This window comes from Gorilla gorilla, chromosome 8, assembly GCF_029281585.2.
Source record: "Gorilla gorilla gorilla isolate KB3781 chromosome 8, NHGRI_mGorGor1-v2.1_pri, whole genome shotgun sequence".
NCBI lineage: Eukaryota > Metazoa > Chordata > Mammalia > Primates > Hominidae > Gorilla > Gorilla gorilla.
In genome coordinates this window covers 47,725,195-47,745,004 of record NC_073232.2, presented here as the reverse complement: position 1 = coordinate 47,745,004, position 19,810 = coordinate 47,725,195, and the positions used below count along the sequence as shown (strand labels likewise).

The 19,810-nt window shown below is 39.1% G+C and overlaps 1 protein-coding gene and 1 pseudogene across 20 annotated transcripts in view; both read right to left on the bottom strand.

The window, feature by feature from the left end:
- HERC4 (HECT and RLD domain containing E3 ubiquitin protein ligase 4) overlaps positions 1-19,810 on the bottom strand; it is a 153,932-nt gene that overhangs the window by 80,195 nt on the left and 53,927 nt on the right. For all 20 annotated transcript variants that reach the window (XM_004049487.4, XM_004049486.4, XM_063710056.1 and 17 more), the window contains one exon: positions 13,139-13,299. In XM_004049487.4, coding sequence (XP_004049535.1) covers positions 13,139-13,299 — 161 coding nt within the window. The remainder of the gene's footprint in view (positions 1-13,138; positions 13,300-19,810) is intronic.
- On the bottom strand, positions 5,487-13,128 carry LOC129525098 (POU domain, class 5, transcription factor 1-like; annotated as a pseudogene).

The following is a 19,810-nucleotide window of genomic DNA, read 5'->3' as shown; positions in this document are numbered from 1 at the left end:
ATTCGGACTTCTAGTCTGCAGAATAGTGAGCCAATAAATTTGTATTGTTCAAGCCACCGAGTTTGTGGTAGTTTGTTACAAGCAACTCTAGCAAACTAATATAGTTGTTTAAACTTTACACATTTTAAAGAAAGGTGTGCCCCTTGCCTGGCTCCAGGGAGATAATAATCACTAAACCAAAGGAATATTCTGGCTGTTAAGAATGTCCTTTTGTCAGCTGGGTGCAGTGGCTCATATGCGTAATCCCAGCACTTTGGGACGTCAAGGCAGGAGGATCACTTGAATCCAGGAGTTCAACACTAGCCTGGGCAACACAGTGAGACCCCGTCTCTACAAAAAAATTTAAAAATTAGCTGAGTGTGGTAGCAAACACCTGTAGTTCCAGCTACTTAGGAGGCTGAGGTGAAAAGACTGCTTGAGCCTGGGAGGCTGAGGTTGCAGTGAGCTGTGATCATGTCACAGCACTCTAGCCTGGGCAACAGAGTGAGACCTTATATTAAAAAAAAAAAAAAAAATTCCTCTTGTTTACCCATGGCACTGGCCACACAGATAGTTTATGATTAAAATGTTAATTCATGCTGGGGGCCATGGGTTTAACCTCTGGATGGGCTAGAATTGGTAAATTAAATTCACATGTAACTAGTTTTTATCCTATACAGCTTGAGTACAGTGCAAAAAGATTATCAATATTTACACAATTTTTTATCATAAAATATACATAAAATTTACAATTTTAACTGCACAATTTAGTGGTAGCAAGTATATTCACAATGTTGTGCAACTATCACCACTAATCATTTCTAGAACTTCATCTTCTAAAACAGAAACCCATTAAATGGAAACTCTCCGTTCCCTCCTCCCTCTAGGAATTAGTAACCACTATTTCTGTCTCTATGAATTTGGTTGTTCTAGGTACCTCTTATCAGTAGACTCATATGATATTTGTCCTTTTGTGTCTTTCACCCCACATAATGTTCTCCAGATTCATACATGTTGCATAATGTTTGAGAATTTCATTACTTTCTATGGCTGAATACTATTCCACTATAGAGGTATACAATATTTTTTTTCACTCATTCATCTGCTGATGGACATGGGTTGTTTCCACCTTTTGGCTATAATGTATCACAATTTTTTGATGAAACTAAATTGCAGCAAAAACGACTGATTTTAAAACACCAACTCCTTCCCCATTCTAATGCAAATAATCTCAAGGTCTACAGTTTCAAAGGTGCCAAAATGCATTCCTAAGTAATGGTGACCTTTGTTAAATATGAGCATAATTGAAAAAGCCTTTTAATTATAAAAAAAATCATCAAGTTTATTTACAATAAACTTCATAGTATTTACAATCAACCTTCATAGTATCCTCGTCACTGTGAATAGATAAAATCTATTAACACACACGTGACTCAACTTTTGCATCACTTTATAGAAAATCAGAATTCTGGTTTCCATCAATAGATAAACAAGAAGACAATTCTGAGGAAGTTTGGGATAGTAAAAAATATATATGAAAAGAACGACATTTTGGTTTCAGGTTGTCAAAAAAATGAGAAAACAGCATTCAAATATTTCCAACTAAGTAGTAAATTAACATCAATGAAAAAATAATCAGCTCTGCAAGAATAATGGATAAAAAATAGGTATATACAAGTTTGGCTAAAGCAGCATGGATATAAAAGGCAAATTTAAAATGTTTAATTTTTTAAATTTTTACTTTTTTTTTTTTTTTTTGAGATGGATTCTCACTCTGTCACCAAGGCTGGAGTGCAGTGGTGCAATCTCAGCTCACTGCAACCTTTGCCTCCTGGGTTCAAGCAATTCTCCTGTCTCAGCCTCCTGAGTAGCTTGGACTACAGGTGTCTGCCACCACACCCAGCTAATTTTTTGTATTTTTAGTTCAGACGGAGTTTCACCAAGTTGGCCAGGCTGGTCTCAAACTCCTGATCTCAAGTGATGTGCATACCTTGGCCTCCCAAAGTGCTGGGATTACAGGCCTGAGCCACCGTGCCTAGCCTTATTTTAGTTTTTATGAGTACACAGTAGGTATATATATTTATGGGATACATGAGACATTGTGATACAGGCATACAGTGTATAAAAATCACATGAGAATAAATGGAGTATCCATCCCCTCAAGCACTTATCATTTCTTTGTGTTACAAATGTTCCAATAATATATTTATTTTTAAATGTACAATAAATTATTCTCGACTGTAGTCACTCTGTTGTGCTATGAAATACTAGACCTTATTCATTCTATTAACTATATTTTTATACTTTTTTTTTTTTTGAGACGGAGTCTTGCTCTGTCACCTAGGCTCGAGTGCAGTGGATCACTTGGCTCACTGCAAGCTCCGCCTCCCAGGTTCATGCCATTCTCTTGCACAGCCTCCCGAGTAGCTGGGACTACAGGCCTGCAGGCGCCTGCCACCATGCCTGACTAATTTTTTTTTTTTTTTTTTTTGTATTTTTAGTAGAGATGGGGTTTCACTGGGTTAGCCAGGATGGTCTTGATCTCCTGACCTCATGATCTGCCCACCTCAGCCTCCCAAAGTGCTGGGATTACAGGCGTGAGCCATCCCACCCCTGCCATTTTTGTACTTATTAACTATCCTCACTTCCTCCCCTTACCCCACTACCCTTCCCAGCCTCTGGTAACCATCATTCTATTCTCTATCTCTGTGAGTACAACTGTTTCAATTTCTAGCTTCCACCAACAAGTGAGAACATGTGACTGTCTTTCTGTGCTGGCTATTTCACTTAACATAATGTCCTTCAGTTCTCATATTGTTGCAAATGACAGGATCTCATTCTTTTTTTATGGCTGAATAGTATTCCATTGTGTATATATACACCACATTTTCTTTATCCATGTCTGTTGATGAACACTTAAATTGATTCCAAATACTGGCTATTATGAATAGTGCTGCAATAAACATGAGAGTGCAGATACCTCTGTGACGTACAGATTTCCTTTCTTTTGGGTATATACCCAGCAATGGATCATCTGATAGTTCTATTTTCAGTTTTTTTAAGGAATCTCCATACTGTTCTCCATAGTGGCTATACTAATTTACATTCCCACCAACTGTATACAAGCGTTTCCTTTTCTCCATATCCTTGCCAGCATGTTATTGCCCTCTTTTAGATAAAAGCCATTTTAACCAGAGTGAGATAATACCTCATTTTAGTTTTGATTTGCATTTCTCTGATGATGTTGAGTACCTTTCATATACCTGTTAGCCATTTGTATACCTTCTTTTGAGAAATGCATATTTAGACCTTTTGCCCATTTTTTAATGAGATTATTAGATTTTTCCTATAGAGTTGTTTCAGGAACAACTGAGTTGTTGAGTTCAACAGAGTTCAACAACTGAGTTGAAACAACAGAGTTGTCTTTATATATTCTGGTTATTAATTCCTTATCAGATGGGTAGTTTGCAAATATTTTCTCCCATTCTGTGAGTTGTTTCTTCACTTTCTTGTTTCCTTTGCTGTGTAGAAGCTTTTTAATTTGATGTGATCCCATTTGTCCACTTTTGCTTTGGTTGCCTGTGCTTGTGGGGTATCACTCAAGAAATTTTTGCCCAGACCAATGTCCTGGATAGTTTCCTCAGCTTTCTTGTCATAGTTTCAGGTCTTAGATTTGTTTTTATTCCATTTGTACATGCTTTTTGTATACAGTGAGAGATAGGGGTATATTCGTCTGTTTTCATGCTGCTATAAAGAATTGCCTGAGACTGGGTAATTTATAAAGGAAAGAGGTTTAACTGACTCACAGTTCAGCATAGCTGGGGTGGCCTCAGGAGACTTATAATCATGGCAGAAGGCGAAGACGAAGCAAAGCACCTTCTTCACAAGGTGGCAGGAAGAAGTGTCCAGCAAAGTGGGGTAGAGCCCCTTATAAAACAATCAGATCTTGTGAGAACTCACTCATTATTACAAGAACAGCATGCAAGAAACCGATTCCATGATTCCATTACCTCCACCGGGTCTCTCCGTTGACACATGGGGATTATGAGGATTACGATTCAAGATGAGATTTGGGTGGGGGCACAAAGCCTAACCATATGAGCGGTCTAGTTTCATTCTTCTGCATATGGATATCCAGTTTTCCCAGTACCATTTATTGAAAAGAATATCCTTTTTCCAATGTATGTCCTTGGCGCCCTTGTCCAAAATGAATTTACTGTACATATATGAATTTATTTCTGAGTTCTCTGATCTGTTCCATTGGTCCATGTGTCTGTTTTTATGCCAATATTATGCTGTAATTTTATTGGGGTCTGTCTCTTGTTAGCTCTAATAATATCTACTTTGTATATCTGGGTTTTCTAGTGTTGGGTGCATATATATTTACAACTGTTATATCCTCTTGTTGAACTAATCCTTTTATCATTATACAATGACCTTCTGTATCTTCTTATACTTTTTGTCTTGAAATCTATTTTGTCTGATATAAGTATAGCTACTCCTGCTCTTTTTGGTTTCCATTTGCATGGAATATCTTTTTCCATCCCTTTATTTTCAGTGTATGTGTGTCTTTATAGGTGAAGTGTGTTTCTTTGCAGCGAGCAGATCACTGGGTCTTGTTTTTTCATCCAGCCAGCCACTCAATGTCTTTTGACTGGGCAGTTTAGTCCATTTACTAAATGTTATTATTAATAAGGACTTACTCCTGACATTTTAAAATTTGCTTTCTTGTTTTATGGTCTTCTCTTCCTTCTTTCCTTCCTTCCTATCTTCCTTTTTGTGAATGTGACTTTCTCTGGTGGTATGTTTGAATTTCCTTTTTTTTTTTTTAATTTTCTGTGCATCTATTAATTTTGTTTGTTTTTTTGAGACATGGTCTTGCTCTACTGCCCACACTGAAGTGCAGTGGCACAATCATGGCTCACTGCAGCCTCAGCCTCCTGGTCAAACAATCCTCCTACCTCAGCCTCCCAAATAACTGGGACTATGGGCATGTGCCATGATGCCAGGCTAATTTTTATTTTTTATATAAATGGGGTATCACTATGTTGCCTAGGCTGATCTCAAACTCCTGGGCTCAAGCAATCCTCTTGCCTCCTGTTTTCTGATCTGATCTGAGATTACCAGGCTTGCAAACAACATCTTAACTGATGACAAGTTTACTCTCATTACAAAAACAAATAAGCAAAGAGAAAAATGATAAAAACTTTACACTTTATCATCTTTTCCCCTGCTCTTTAATTTTATTACATCTATTTATATCTTATTATATTGTATATGTCTTTACAAGTTGCTGTAGTTATTATTATTTTTGATCTGTTTATTTTAGTCTTCTTACTCAAGATGAGTAGTGCGCACACCACAATGTCTGTGTACTTACTATTATCGTGAGTTTTGTACCTTTAGTTGATTTGTTATTATTCATTAATGTCCCTTTCCTTCAGAATGAAAAACTCCCTTTAGCATTTCTTATAGTACAGGTCTGCTGTTGATGAAACGCCTCAGCGTTTTTGTTTTTGTTTTTTTTTTTTTTTGAGACAGTTTCCTCTTGCTGTCCGGGCTGGAGTGCAATGGTGCGATCTCAGCTCACTGCAACCTCCACCTCCCGGGTTCAAGCAATTCTCCTGTCTCAGCCTCCTGAGTAGCTGTGTAGCTGGGATTACAGGCGCCAGCCACCATGCCCAGCTAATTTTTTAATTTTTATTTTTAGTAGAGATGGGGTTTTGCCACGTTGGCCAGGCTAGTCTCAAACTCCTGACCTCAGGTGATCTGCCCGCCTCAGCCTCCCAAAGTGGTGGGATTATAGGCATGAGCCACCACGCCCGGCCACCCCTCAGTTTTTGTTTGTCTGGGAAGTCTTTATTTCTCCTTCACATCTGAAGGATATTTTCACTGGATATAATATTCTGGGATAAATGTTATTTTCCTTTAGCACTTTAAATATGTCATGCCACTCTCTCCTAATCTGTAAGGTTTCCACTGAGAAGTCTGCTGCCAGATGTACTGGAGCCCCATTGTATACTGTTTCTTTTCTCTTGCTGCTTTTGAGATCCTTTCTTTATCCCTGACCTTTGGGAGTTTGATTATCAAAATGTCTTGAGGTAGTCTTATTTGGGTTAAATCTGCTTGGTGTTCTATAACCTTGCACTTGAATATTGATATTTTTCTTTAGGATTGAAAAGGTCTCTATTATTAGCTCTTTAAATAAACTTTCTATCCCTCTCTCTCCTTCTACCTCCTCTTTAAGGCCAGTAACCCTTAGATTTGCCCTTTTGAGGCTATTTTCTAGATCCTGTGGGAGTATTTCACTCTTTTTTCTTTTGTCAACTCTGTATATTTTCATATATCATGTCTTCATGCTAATTCTTTCTTCTGCTTGATCAATTCTGCTGTTGAGAGCCTCTGATGCATTCTCCAGGTTGTCAATTACATTTCTAACTCCAGAATTTCTCTTTGATATTTTACCACTGTTTTGATCTCTTTGTTAAATTTATCTGATAGGATTCTGAACTTCCTCTGTTTATCTTCAGTTTAGTTGAGATTTCTCAAAACAGCTGTTTTGAATTTCTGAAAAGTCACGTGGCTTTGTCTCTTCATGTTTGGTCACTAGTGCCTTATTTCGTTGGTTTGGTGAGGTCATGTTTTCCTGGATCGTCTTGATGCTTCTAAATTTTCAGCAATGTCTAAGCGCTGAAGAGTTAGGTATTTATTCTTTGCAGTCCGTACTTGTTTGTACCTGAACTTCTTGGGAAGGCATTCCAAGTATTCAAAAGGAATTGAGTGTAATGATCTCAATTCTTCAGTCACTGCAGCCATCTAAATTAGTGGACACTCCAAGCCCAGTAACACTTTTTTTTTTTTTTTTAAGAGACAGAGTCTCACTATGGTTGCCCAAGCTGGAGTGCAGTGGCTATTCACAGGCACGATCCCACTACTGATCAGCAAAGGAGTTCTGACCTGCTCCATTTCCAACCTGAGCCAGTTCACCCCTCCTTAGGCAACCTGGTGGCCCCCCACTCCCAGGAAGTCACCATATTGATGTCGAACTTAGTGCAGACACCCAATCAGCAGAGCACATTACAGCCCAGAGCTCCTGAGCCCAAGCGATCCTCCTGCCTCAGCTTCCTAAGTAGGTAGGACTACATGCACACACCACCACGCCCAGCAAAACTGTGACTCTTGCCAACTCATAGAAGTACTGCCTTGGTGAACTTGGGTAAGATCTGGGAGAATTCCCTGGATTACTAGGCAGAGTCTCTTGTTCTTCTCCCTTACTCTCCCCCAAACAAATGAAGTTTCCGTCTCACTCTCTCTCTCTGTGCTGAGATTCTTAAGAGTTGGGGTAGAGGTGATGCAAGCACTCCCATGGCCACCACTGCTAAGACTGTGCTAGATCATACCTGACAGTACTGGGTCTCACCCAAAGCATGTAGAGACTAATTCCTGTCTATTGTTGATGTTTATTCAAAGCCCAAGGGCTCTTTAGTCAGCAAGTGATAAATCCTGTCAGGCCTGGGGTCTTTTATCTTCAGGGCAGCAGCTTCCCTTCTAGTCAAAAAATTTTTTGTTGTTTTTATATGGGAGACTTGAGTTTTATTACTCAAATCAGTCTCCCCAGAAATTTGAAGGCTAGGGTTTTTCAAGGATAGTTTGGCAGGCAGGAGAATGGGTGCTGCTGACTGGTTGGGGATGTAATCATATGGATGTGGAAAACGTCCTTATGTGCTGAATCCACTTCTCGGTCAAAATTTTTAAATATTTTTAATAAGCAATAGATTCAAAGAATTCAAATTCTTAAAAAATAGAAAATAATTAACACTCCTGTATATACCCAAAAGAACTGAAAGCAGGATCTCAAAGAGATACCTGTACACCTACATCCATAGCAGCATTATTCACAATAGCCAAAAGGTAGAAACAACCCAATCGTCCACTGATATATGAATAGATAAACAAAATGTGGTATAAGCATACCTCAAAGATATTTAGGGTTTGGTTCCAGACAACTGCAATAAAGCAAATATCGCAATAATGCAAGTCACACAAATTTTTGGTTTCATAGTGCACATAAAAGTATGTTTATACTAGCCTGGGCGCAGTGGTTCACGCCTGTAATCCCAGCACTTTAAGAGGCCAAGGTGGGCAGATCAAATAAGGCCAGAAGTCTGAGACCAGACTGGCCAACATGTTGAAACCCTGTCTCCAATAAAAACACTAAAAAAAATTAGCCAGGTGTGGTGGTGCGCACCTGAAATCCTAGCTACTAGGGTGACTAAGCCACAAGAATCACTTGAACCCACGAGGTGAAGGTTGCAGTAAACCGAGATTGCACCGCTGCACTTCCAACGTGGGTGACAGAGCAAGACTCTGTCTCATTAAAAAAAAAAAAGGATGTTTATACGATACTGTAGTCCATTGACAAGAGTTGGTTTTTCTTTTTTTTCTTTTATAGAGATGAGAGTTAATGTGGCCCCAGCTGGTCCCAAATTCCTGGCCTCAAGTGATTCTCTTGCCTTGGCTTTCCAAAGCACTGGGATTACAGGCATGAGCCACTGTGCCAGGCCAATATACTGTAGTCTATTAAGTGTGCAATAGCATTGTATCTTAAAAAAAAAAAAATCCATATACCTTAATTTAAAATCACTTTATTGCTAAAAAATGCTAACGATCAATTGAGGCTTTGCAAGTCTTAATCTTTTTGTTGATGGAGGGTCTCGCCTCATTGTCAACGTTGATGGCTACTGACTGATCAGGGTGGTAATTGCTGAAGGCTGGGGTAGCTGTGGCAATTTCTTAAAATAAGACAGCAACAAAGTTTGCTACACTGATTGACTCTTCTTTTCATAAAAGATTTCTCTATACCAGGAGATGCTGTATGATAGCATTTTACCCACGGAACTGCTTTCAAAAGTAGAGTCAAGCCTCTTAACCCCTGCTGCTGCTCTGTCAACTAAGTTTATGGAATATTCTAAATACTTTGTTGTCATTTCTATAATGTTCATAGCATCTTCACCAGCAGTAGGTTCCATCTCAAGAAAACACTTTCTTTGCTCATCCATAAAATATAAATGGATGAGGAGTATTTTTCTTTTTTTTCTACCTACTGTATCCCAGTCTTCTTCATTTGAGAAAAAAGTGATACATGATATGGGGATTAAAATCAAGAGCATCACTGAACTTCACCTTCCCTCCAACCAGTTGCCCCAAACTCCCCTGCCCCCACCCTTTATGTTCCCAATTCCTTCCTTACTGAATGAAGAACTTAATCCCAAAAGCCCTGGCACAAACTGCGGGTTCTCTTTCCCTAGCTTCCCCCCTCTCCCTGTATCCCATTCCTAGAAGGGCAGGCACCTCAGTTTGAATGCATGGGAGAGCCCAGAGTGGCGACAGAAACAGGGGGAAAGGCACTAAGGAACACAGTGCAGTGCAGTGCAATGAGGGCTCCCATAGCCTGGGGTACCAAAATGGGAGCCTGGGGCACCAAAATGGGGCCCTGAGGCCATAGGAAAGGACACTGGTGCCCTTGAGAAAGGAGACCCAGCAGCCTCAAAATCCTCTCATGGTGCATAATCACTGCTTGATTGCTTGCCCTTCTGGCGCCAATTACAGAACCACACTCGGATCACATCCTTCTAGAGCCCAAGCTGCTGGGCAATGTGACTGATCTGCTGCAGTGTGGGTTTCAGGCGCTGCAGGAACACATTCTCCAGGTTCGCTTTCTCTTTCAGGCCTGCACGAGGGTTTCGGCTTTGCATATCTCCTGAATATTTTCATTGTTGTCGGCTTCCTCCACCCACTTCTGCAGCAAGGGCCGCTGCTTACACATGTTCTTGAAGCTAAGCTGTTGAGCCTCAAAGAGGCAGATGGTCGTTTGGCTGAACATATTCCCAAATAGAACCCCCAGGGTAAGTCCCACATCAGCCTGTGCATATCCTAGGGTGATCCTCTTCTGCTTCAGGAGCTTGGCAAATTGCTCAAGTTCTTTCTGCAGAGCTTTGAGATGTCCTGGGACTGGATGAAGGGTATTTTTTATCCTAAGATTGCAGCAATTCAGTCACATTTTCAGGCTTTAGTTCTAGTTCTCTTGTTATTTCCACCATATCTATAGTTAAGTTCTTCGAATGAAGTCTTGAGCCCCTCAGTCATCCATGAAGGTTGGAATAAAATTCTTCTAAACTCTTATTGTTGACATTTTGACTTCCTCCCATGAATCAAAGACAGGGTCTTGCTCTGTCGCCCAGGCTGGAGTGCACTAGTATGATCATAGCTCACTGTAAACCTTCAACTCCTAAGCTCAAGCAATCTTCTTGCCTAAACCTCCCAAGTAGCATGTGCCACCACACCTGGCTTTTTAAAATTATTTTTTGTAGAGACAGTGTCTCACTACATTGCCCAGGTTGGTCTCAAACTCCTGGCTTCAAGCAATCCTCTCACTTCACAAATGTTCTTAACAGTAACTGGAATGGTGAATTCTTTGAAGGTTTTCAATTTACTTTGCCCAGAACTATCAGAGGAATCACTATATGTGGTAACTACAGCCTTACGAAGTGTATTTCTTAAATAATAAAACTTGAAAGTAAAAATTACTCCTTGTTCCTATGGCAGCAGAATGGATGTTGTATTAGCAGGCATGAAAACATTAATCTCCATGTATATCTCCATCTGAGCTCTGATGTGACCAGGTGCACTGTCAATAAGCAGCAGTATTTTGAAAGCAATCTTTTTACTGAGCGGTGGGTCTCAACAGTGGGCTTAAGCCCATATTAATATATTCAGTACACCATGCTGTAAACAGATGAGCTGTCATCCAGGCTTTGTTGTTCCATTTATAGAATACAGGCAGAGTAGATTTAGCATAATTCCTGAGGGCCCTGGCATTTTCAGAATGGTAAACAAGCACTGGCTTCAACCTAAAGTCACCAGATGCATTAGACCCTAAAAGAGAGTCAGCCTGTCCTTTGAAGTTAGGCATTGACTACTTCTCTCAGCTATAAAAGAAAGTTGTAGAGGACATTTTCTTCCAATAGAAGGCTGTTTTGTCAACATTGAAAATCTGTTGTTTAGTATACCCACCTTCATCAATTACCTCAGCTAGACATGCTAGACAACTTGCTGTAGCATATACATCAGTACTTTTACATTATGGAGACGGCTTCTTTCCTTAAACTTCACGAACTAATATTTGCCAGCTTCAAGCTTTTCTTCTGCAGCTTCCTTATCTCTCTCAGCCTTCAGAGACTTGAAGAGAGTTAGAATCTTGGTCGGGATTAGACTTTGGCTAATCCTAATGTTGTGGCTGGTGTGATTTTCTATTCGGACTACTAAAATTCTCTCCGTATCAGCAATAAGGCTGGTTTTCACTTTCTTACCATTCACGTATTCACCAGAGTAGCACTTTTAATTCCTTTAAGTTGCATTAACAACTTGGATAACTGGCACAAGAAGCCTTGCTTTCAGCCTATCTGGGCTTTTGATATGCCTTCTTCACTAAGCATAATCCTTTCTAGCTTTTGATTTAAAGTGAGAAATGTGATTTAAAGTGAGAGATCTTCTTTTCACTTATATACTTAGAGGCCACTGTAGGGTTATTAACTGGCCTAATTTCAACACTGTTGTGCCTCAAGGAATAGGAAGGCCCGAGGAGAGGAGAGAGATAGGACTGGCCAGCTGGTGGAGCAGTCAGAACATAAACATTTATCAATTAGGTTTGTTGTCTTATATAGGTAAGGTTCATGGCACCCCAAAATAATTACATCAATGACCACTGATCGCAGATCACCATTACAGATATAGTAACAACACAGAAGTTTTGAAATACTGTTAAGAATTACCAAAATGTGACATAAAGACACAAAGTGAGCATATATGCTGTTGTAAAAATGGTGCCAACAGACTTGCTCAATGCAGTGTTGTCAAAAAACCTTCAATTTGTAAAAATTCAGTATCAAAAATTGAGTAAAGCTTATAAGCTTTAGTAATTCTCGCAATATTTCAATATTTTTCAGTATTATTTTATCTTTTATGGTGATCTCATATCACTAATTTAGAGATATAAGACAATGCATGACATGATCAGTGATCTTTGATGTTACTATTGCAATTGTTTGGATGCCACAAACCACATCCATATAATAAGAACACAGGCATGCCGCATTTTATTGTGCTTTGCTTTACTGTGCTTCTCAGATACTGTGATTTTTACAAATTGAAGGTTTGGGGCAACCCTGCATAGAACAAGTCTATCAGCACCATTTTTCCAACAGCATGTGCTCATCTCTGTGTCAGCATTACTAAGCAATAAAGCATATTTATAAACTAACGTATACACAGTCTTTTAAGACATAATGTCATCATTGCACACTTAGTAGACTACAATATAGTATAAATATAACTTTTATATGCACTAGGATACCAAAAATTTTGTGATTTGCTTTATTACGATATTTGCTTTATTGCACTATTTGCTTCATTGCAGTGGTCTGGAACTGAGCCCACAATATCTCCAAGGTATGCCTGAATTATATAGCTTAAAAAGGAAGGAAATTCTAACATGTGCTACAACACAGATGAACCTTGAGGACGTTATGCTTAGTGAAATAAGTGAGTCACAAAAAGAAACACTACTATATGATTCCACTTCTTTGAGGTACCTAGCCTAGTGTTAAGTCAAATTCATAAAGACATAAAGTAGAATAGCAGTTGCCAGGCAGTAGGAAGAGGAGGGAATGAAGAGTTGCTGTTTAATGCATAGAGTTTTAGTTTCCTCAAGATGAAAAGAGTTCTGGAGATTGGTTACATAATAACGTGAATATGCTTAATGCTACTTAAAAAATGGTTAAGTCTGTAAATTTTATGTTGTGTATATTTTACCACAATTTAAAATAGAAAACAAAAAACCTCCCTCCCACTGGTATCTAGCCATCTCCTAGTTCCCATATGACCCACTCTCTGTAAGTAACTTTTACTTATCCAGAATTTCCTTATGCATTTATAAGTAAATATAAGCAAATCAAACAACCATATACATTGTTCTATATTTTGCTGTTTTCACTTAACAATATATTTTGGAATTCTTTCGCAGAAATCTTCATGATTTAAGAGCAACATTTTAACAAGAACTTCAATATATGAAGGAAAGCTTTAATATGACAGAACTTACCAATATCTGGTAGACACTGCCCATTATAAGCGTACCAATTTCCTTTTACAGTAAAGGGACTTTTCCTGTTGCTTGTTGAACCGGTTCCCAGCTGCCCATTACCACCAAGCCCAAAAGAGTAAATTCGTCCTGATGAAGGAACAAAAGCAGAAGTGTGCTGCCTAGAGTAAAATGATAGAAAACCTCAGACTTAATGTTACCTTCCAACAATTTACAATGACAAAAGCAGAGAAAATATCAAAAGAGGTAATTTTTCTTTTCAAAAAATTAATAAAACCAATTGTAGTTCCAAAGCTTCTGTACAAATATTCATTAACAGACTTAATCTATAGAATGAATTCTGCATCACATAGACAGGCTGCACGAGCATGGTCCAGAAAATTTCCACTAATGTTTAAATTTTAAACAGCCTGGGTCTATACTGAAATCCCTTACAATAAATGATTCAGCACCAGAGTAGCATCTACCTATGCTGTTCAAGGAAGTCCCCACTACTCCCCTTGTCAAGTTCTAGTCCAGAGCTGTGGTCTATGAAAGTCCTCCACTTGGGTATTACCGAGAAGTTTTAGGCTAAGAAATGGGAAGTAATCTAGTACCAATCAGAAGATTGTTATATACACTTATGCATGACAGAAACAATGTTTCCTTTCTTCTGAGGAAAGTAATCTCTATATGTATGCACCAAAACTCCTCTGGAGGTACTATAGTGAAAGCAAACCTAAGAAACCACAGATCTGAAGCTAAGGATGACCCACCAATCCACTCTCAGTAAACCTATCCAACTCCTCAGAAAAAGTCTCCTTAGGCAAGCAGGGAAGTATTTCATTGCGTACCCTATCCATGAGATGGTTTTACTGAGGGGACATGGCATCTCCAGGTCTCACCCTTGTTTCTATCAGGTCTTAGATCTTGTCCCTTGCCCTAAACCTCTTTGCCATTTGTGGCATATTGTTTATAAAAGTGGCTGAAATTATCCCTCTAACTATACCCATATCTTATGCAATATGACTATTACAGTTGTTCCCAGCAAGACTGGAAATCTCTTTCTCCATGTCTTAAATCCAAGTCCTAATCTATAGCTTGCTTTGGCCAGCAGAAACAACAGTGTCTCAGTTCCGAGCCTTTGCCTCACAAGTGGCTTTATACACTCTTTCCCTAACTACCTTTAGGAATTCTGCTCTACCATCGTAAGAATAAACCAAGGTTAGCAGCTAAAGGATGATCTACAATCTGGAACAGACAAACTGTCCCAGCTGAGGCCATCCGAGACTTCCAGCTCCTAGCCAGATCATCAACTGATAATCTAAGTCAGCTAAGATGAGAGCAGCCCAGTTAAGCCCGGCCAAAATTACTAAAACAAAGAACTATTAGCTAAACAATTATTTTAGGTCACTAGGTTTTGGAGTCGTTCTGTTTAGCGACATAAGCTAACTAACACATTACCCAGATTGGCAAATTCTTTCAGGGTAGCTCCAAAGTCAATTCAAACTAACACCTTTGGTTTTCAAATTTCTTTTGTTTTTGCCAGGTGGAGTTCTCTTTACAACCTGGCAAACTCACACATGCTATTTTAAAGGGGTTTCGATTCAAGAGTTTTCAAGTTAGCTAGTCTGCTAGATTACTACCCTCCCTCAGGAAGCAGCCATCTCAAAGGAATGTATTAATAGTTTGAAAATTACTGCAATACTATTTTATTAAAACTCCTCCTCACACTGGCCTAATAAATCACTGGTTCTTAACCCTGGCTGCATATTTGAATCATCTTGGGGTGAATCTAGGTAAAAATATATATTTTGGCCAGGCATGGTGGCTCACGCCTATAATTCCAGCACTTTGGGAGACCGAGGCAGGTGGATCACTTGAGGTCAGGAGTTCGAGACCAGCATGGCAAACATGGCAAAACCCTGTCTCTATTAAAAATACAAAAATTAGCTGGGCACGGTGGCATGCGCCTGTAGTCCCAGCTACTCTGTAGGCTGAGGCAGGAGGATCACTTGAACCTGGGAGGCAGAGGTTGCAGTGAGCCAAGATTCTGCCACCACACTCCAGCCTGGGCAACAGAGCAAGACTCAGTCTCAAAAATATATGTATATATGTGTGTGTGATTATAGTATAAAGTGGGGTTCAGAGCCACTGCATGAACAGAACTACCTTAAGCTCTAGATTTGATGTAAGAGCTCGAAAGCACTTCATTATACTACTGGAACGTAAACCTTTTTCTTTTGGATCGTCTACTGATGAACTGACATTTTGGTAATCCTGACTGCTTCATTCAGGAGGTTTCTGACAATTATTGAATAAGGAAATAATAATACATATTTCTTTTTTAAAAATTTTATTATTTTTGAGATGGAGTCTCGCTCTGTTGCCAGGCTGGAGTGCAGTGGCGTGATCTTGGCTCACTGCAACCTCCGCCTCCCGGGTTCAAGCGAGTCTCCTGCCTCAGCCTCCCAACTGGCTGGGACTACAGGCACGTGCCACCATGCCCAGCTAATTTTTGTATTTTTAGTAGAGATGGGGTTTCACCACGTTGGTCAGGATGGTCTCGATCTCTTGACCTTGTGATCTGCCCGCCCTGGCCTCCCAAAGTGCTGAGATTACAGGCTTGAGCCACTGCACCCGGCCCAATAAGATGTCTTATAGTACTGACTACCCAGAAGTCAAACTGATCAAAATACCAGATACCTACTTACATTACCTGTTTAGGTTAAGTCCTTAGATCTCACTCAATAGTCAAAATTTTACCCCAGATCCAACAGTTACATGAATAAAACTGCTGAAAAGAACTGGTTTACAGAGCTAAGAATAACTATTCAAATCATGTATTACAGAGCTAAGAATAACCATTCAAATTATGTACATTTTGGCTACTAAGAATTACAAAACTGGATAACATTAAATCATTTGTGATATTTCACAAAGGACTAATAGAGTATGTCACCCAAAATGATTTAAATTCACCACCCTGTAGTATTAAGCATGCATATTCCCATCATAGCCTGATGGTGGTTGGGCTGTATATTATATTCCCCATACCTTAACTTTAGGTTTGACCATATAGTTTGCTTTTGGTCAACGAGATTTCAGTGAATGTGATGCAAGCAGAAGGCTTGAAATGGAATGTACAGTTGAGTTTGCCTTCTTGTGTATTTGTCTCCATCAGAAGAATACCCAGAGGCAGCCCACTGCTCCTCTGGTATAGTCCCAAGAACGAGATATGTAACAAAGCCACCCTAGCTGAAACACAGCCTGAGCAAAGTCACCCCAGTGAAGAGGCAGCCTGAAACAGAACTGCCCCAGTCAATCTCTAGCCTAAATAAAAGCTGCTCCAGATAGCCAAAGGCCTGGCTTTACTGAACCACAGAGAAACAAATAAACATTTACTATTATGTCACTGACATGTTGTTTGTGCACAAGAGACCAATACAGACATTATAAATTTTATGTAAATAAGTTTATTTATTTATTTTTTTGAGACAGAGTTTTCGCTCTGTTGCCCAGGCTGGAGTGCAGTGGTGCAATCTCAGCTCACTGCAACCTCTGTCTCCTGGGATCAAGCGATTCTCCTGTCTCATCAGCCTCCCCAGAAGCTGGGATTACAGGTGCATGCCACCACACCTAGCTAATTTTTGTATTTTTAGTAGAGATGGGTTTTTTTGCCATGTTGGCCAGGCTGGTCATGAACCCCTGACCTCAGGTGATCAGTCTGCCTCGGCCTCCCAAAGTGCTGGGATTACAGGCATGAGCCACCACGCCCGGCCTATGTCAATAAGTCTAAAATTAGGCAAAATGAAAAAAATTATTAGAAAAAAATTAACATTCACATAACTGACTCAAGAAATAAAAGCTATCTCATAGCCACTAAAGAAATTGAAGAATGTTTTTTAAATTCCAAAAAATAAAATGCCAGGCACAAATGGTTTTAATGACAAGTTGTGCCAACATTTCAAGTTGTTCTATTTCCAAAAATTAGAAAACAAAGGTACACTCCTCAATGTTATTTTATCAGACTAGAAAACCTTCATAACAAAACCTGGTGAAAAGAATAATAAGAAAAAAAGTATAGATCAAGTTCACTGATAAACAGAAATATAAGTAAGAGTCAACAGAATATTCACGAATCAAACCCAGCACTAAACAAAAAGGATAATACTTGACCAAACTGAAGTTATTCCAGAAACACAAAGCTGTTAACTAGAAAAGAAAATCCATCAATATGCCATGTTAACAGATTAAAGGAAAAAAAAATCATAAATCATTTCAATAGATACAGAAAAAACAACATTAAAAACTTAACATCCATTCACAATAAAAAAAACTAGGAATTAAAGGGAAATTACTTAGTCTGATAGAGGTTATCTATAAAAATCTTAACAGCAAACATGATACTTAACTATGAAATACTGAAAGTTTTCCCACAGAAAGGAAACATTATGTTACAGTAAACATTATAATAGTGTCCTAAACAGCACATTAAAACAATTATATAAACACGTTAAGTATAAATAATAGAAATAACAAAACTGAATTGACTCACAGATGGTATGACTATGTACATGAGTAAGTTATTAATAAGAGTTTAGCAAGGTGGTTGTATTTAAAATCAATATGTAAATATCAACTATTTCTACATGCCAGTGATTCCTCAGAAAGTGGAAATAAAAATATAATACCATTAAAGACGCACCTAGGAACGGAACGACGAAAAGATATGCATGACCTCTATGATGAAAATTTTAAAACATTTTATTATAAGACATTAAAGAAGTTTGGATGTTGATTATTAGAAAAGTTAATATTACAAAGATAACAACTTTTCCCCAAATTAACCTAGAGATTCAATGCACTACCAATCAAAATCCCACAAGGCTTTTTTTTTTTTTTTTGAGAGAACTTCACAGACCTATGCTAAAATTTATATGAAAGTAATAAAGGTCATCATCAGCCAAAGCATTCTTTCTTTTTTTTTTTTTTTTTTTGAGATGGAGTTTCACTCTTGTTGCCCAGGCTGGAGTGCAATGGTGCGATCTCGGCTCACTGCAACCTCCGCCTCCTGGGTTCAAGCAATTCTCCTGCCTCAGCCTGCCAAGTAGCTGGGATTACAGGCATGTGCCACCACGCCCAACTAATTTTGTATTTTTAGTAGAGACAGGGTTTCACCATGTTGGTCAGGCTGGTCTCAAACTCCTGACCTCAGGTGATCCACCCGCCTCGGCCTCCCAAAGTGCTGGGATTACAGGCGTGAGCCACTGTGCCCGGTCCAGCCAAAGCATTCTTAAAGAACAGAAGAATAACAAGGAGTCACTTTACCCCAAATAGAAGAAGTTATTATGGTGTCTATATAGTGTTTAGTGGCACAGGGGCAGGCATATAGATTGAAAAATTAGAGATCACAGAAAGAGATCCATGTACATACAACAGCTTATGGCAACAGTGACACCATACAGTAGGAGGGTGAAGAATTTTCAAAAATGGAGCTAGACAGGGGGATTCTTGGAAAATCGTGGAATAAGAAGCACCGAGAATCTGTTTCCCACCTGGACAACAATTACACTGACAGAATCTGTCTGACAGAACCATTCTGCAACTCTGGAGTCTATGCACGGTTTGTTATTTCCAAGAGAAGAGTTGAATGGCAAATTCTGGTTAATTTCAATTTCAGATCATAGCATGGTAGCAGTTACCCACTCCTTACTCCTGTGTAATGCAGCCATGAACAGCTTCCAGGAGCAGCCTGTATGCAACTTGTAGAAGCCAGGGTGGTCAATAACGACTTTGTCCGTTTTAGGAACTGGTGCCCTGATCACTGATTGGTGCTTCTGATCACCAAGGTGCAGAAAGGCAGGCAATCACTGTTGTATACTCTCCCATTCTGGCTAAAGAGACTTCCAAGGAATTCAAAGGGCTGATGCCTTTCTCTTTTTTTCTTCTACTCTCCTTCCACCCCCACCTTTCATTTTTTCCTTGTTTCTTTGGGGAGCCAGGCATTTAAGGTCTAGAACATTAAAAAGCAACCACATTTATGGGTGAATTTAGAATGTCACTGTGCATTAGCAGGGAAAGGTATAGGCTAAGAAAAGATCTGCGAAGACCTCATTTTTATACCTCAGGGTGACTCCTGACACAGATAAAACCTACAATGATCAAAAACCAAAAATCAGCAAACTCTGGCAAAGGGGGAGAATCTGATTTCCAGTTACCATATTATTAAATGTCCAGTTTTCAAAAAACATCACAAGACATACAAAGCAGTAGGAAAGGGTGGCCCATTCAAAGAAAATATAAGCCAACAATAGAAACTATCCCTGAGAAAGGTCAAATGGCAGACCTAAAAGACAAAGACTAAATCAAACATCCTAAAGATGCTCAAAGAACTAGAGTAAGATGTGTAAAAAGAAAAAAAAAAAAAAGTATCAACAAAATGGAAATATCAATCAAAAAGAAAAACTAAAAAAAAATTTTGGAGTTGGAAAGTACAATACCTGAAATAAAAAATACACTAGAGAGATTTGAAGGCAGATTTCAGCAAGCAGAAGAAAAATCAGCAAACGTAAAGACAGGACAGTTGCAATTATTGAGTCTGTGGAACAGAAAATCTTAAAAAAAGTGCAGAGAGCCTAGGGGAACCATAGGATACCATTAAGCAGACCAACACAAGCACTGTAGAATTCT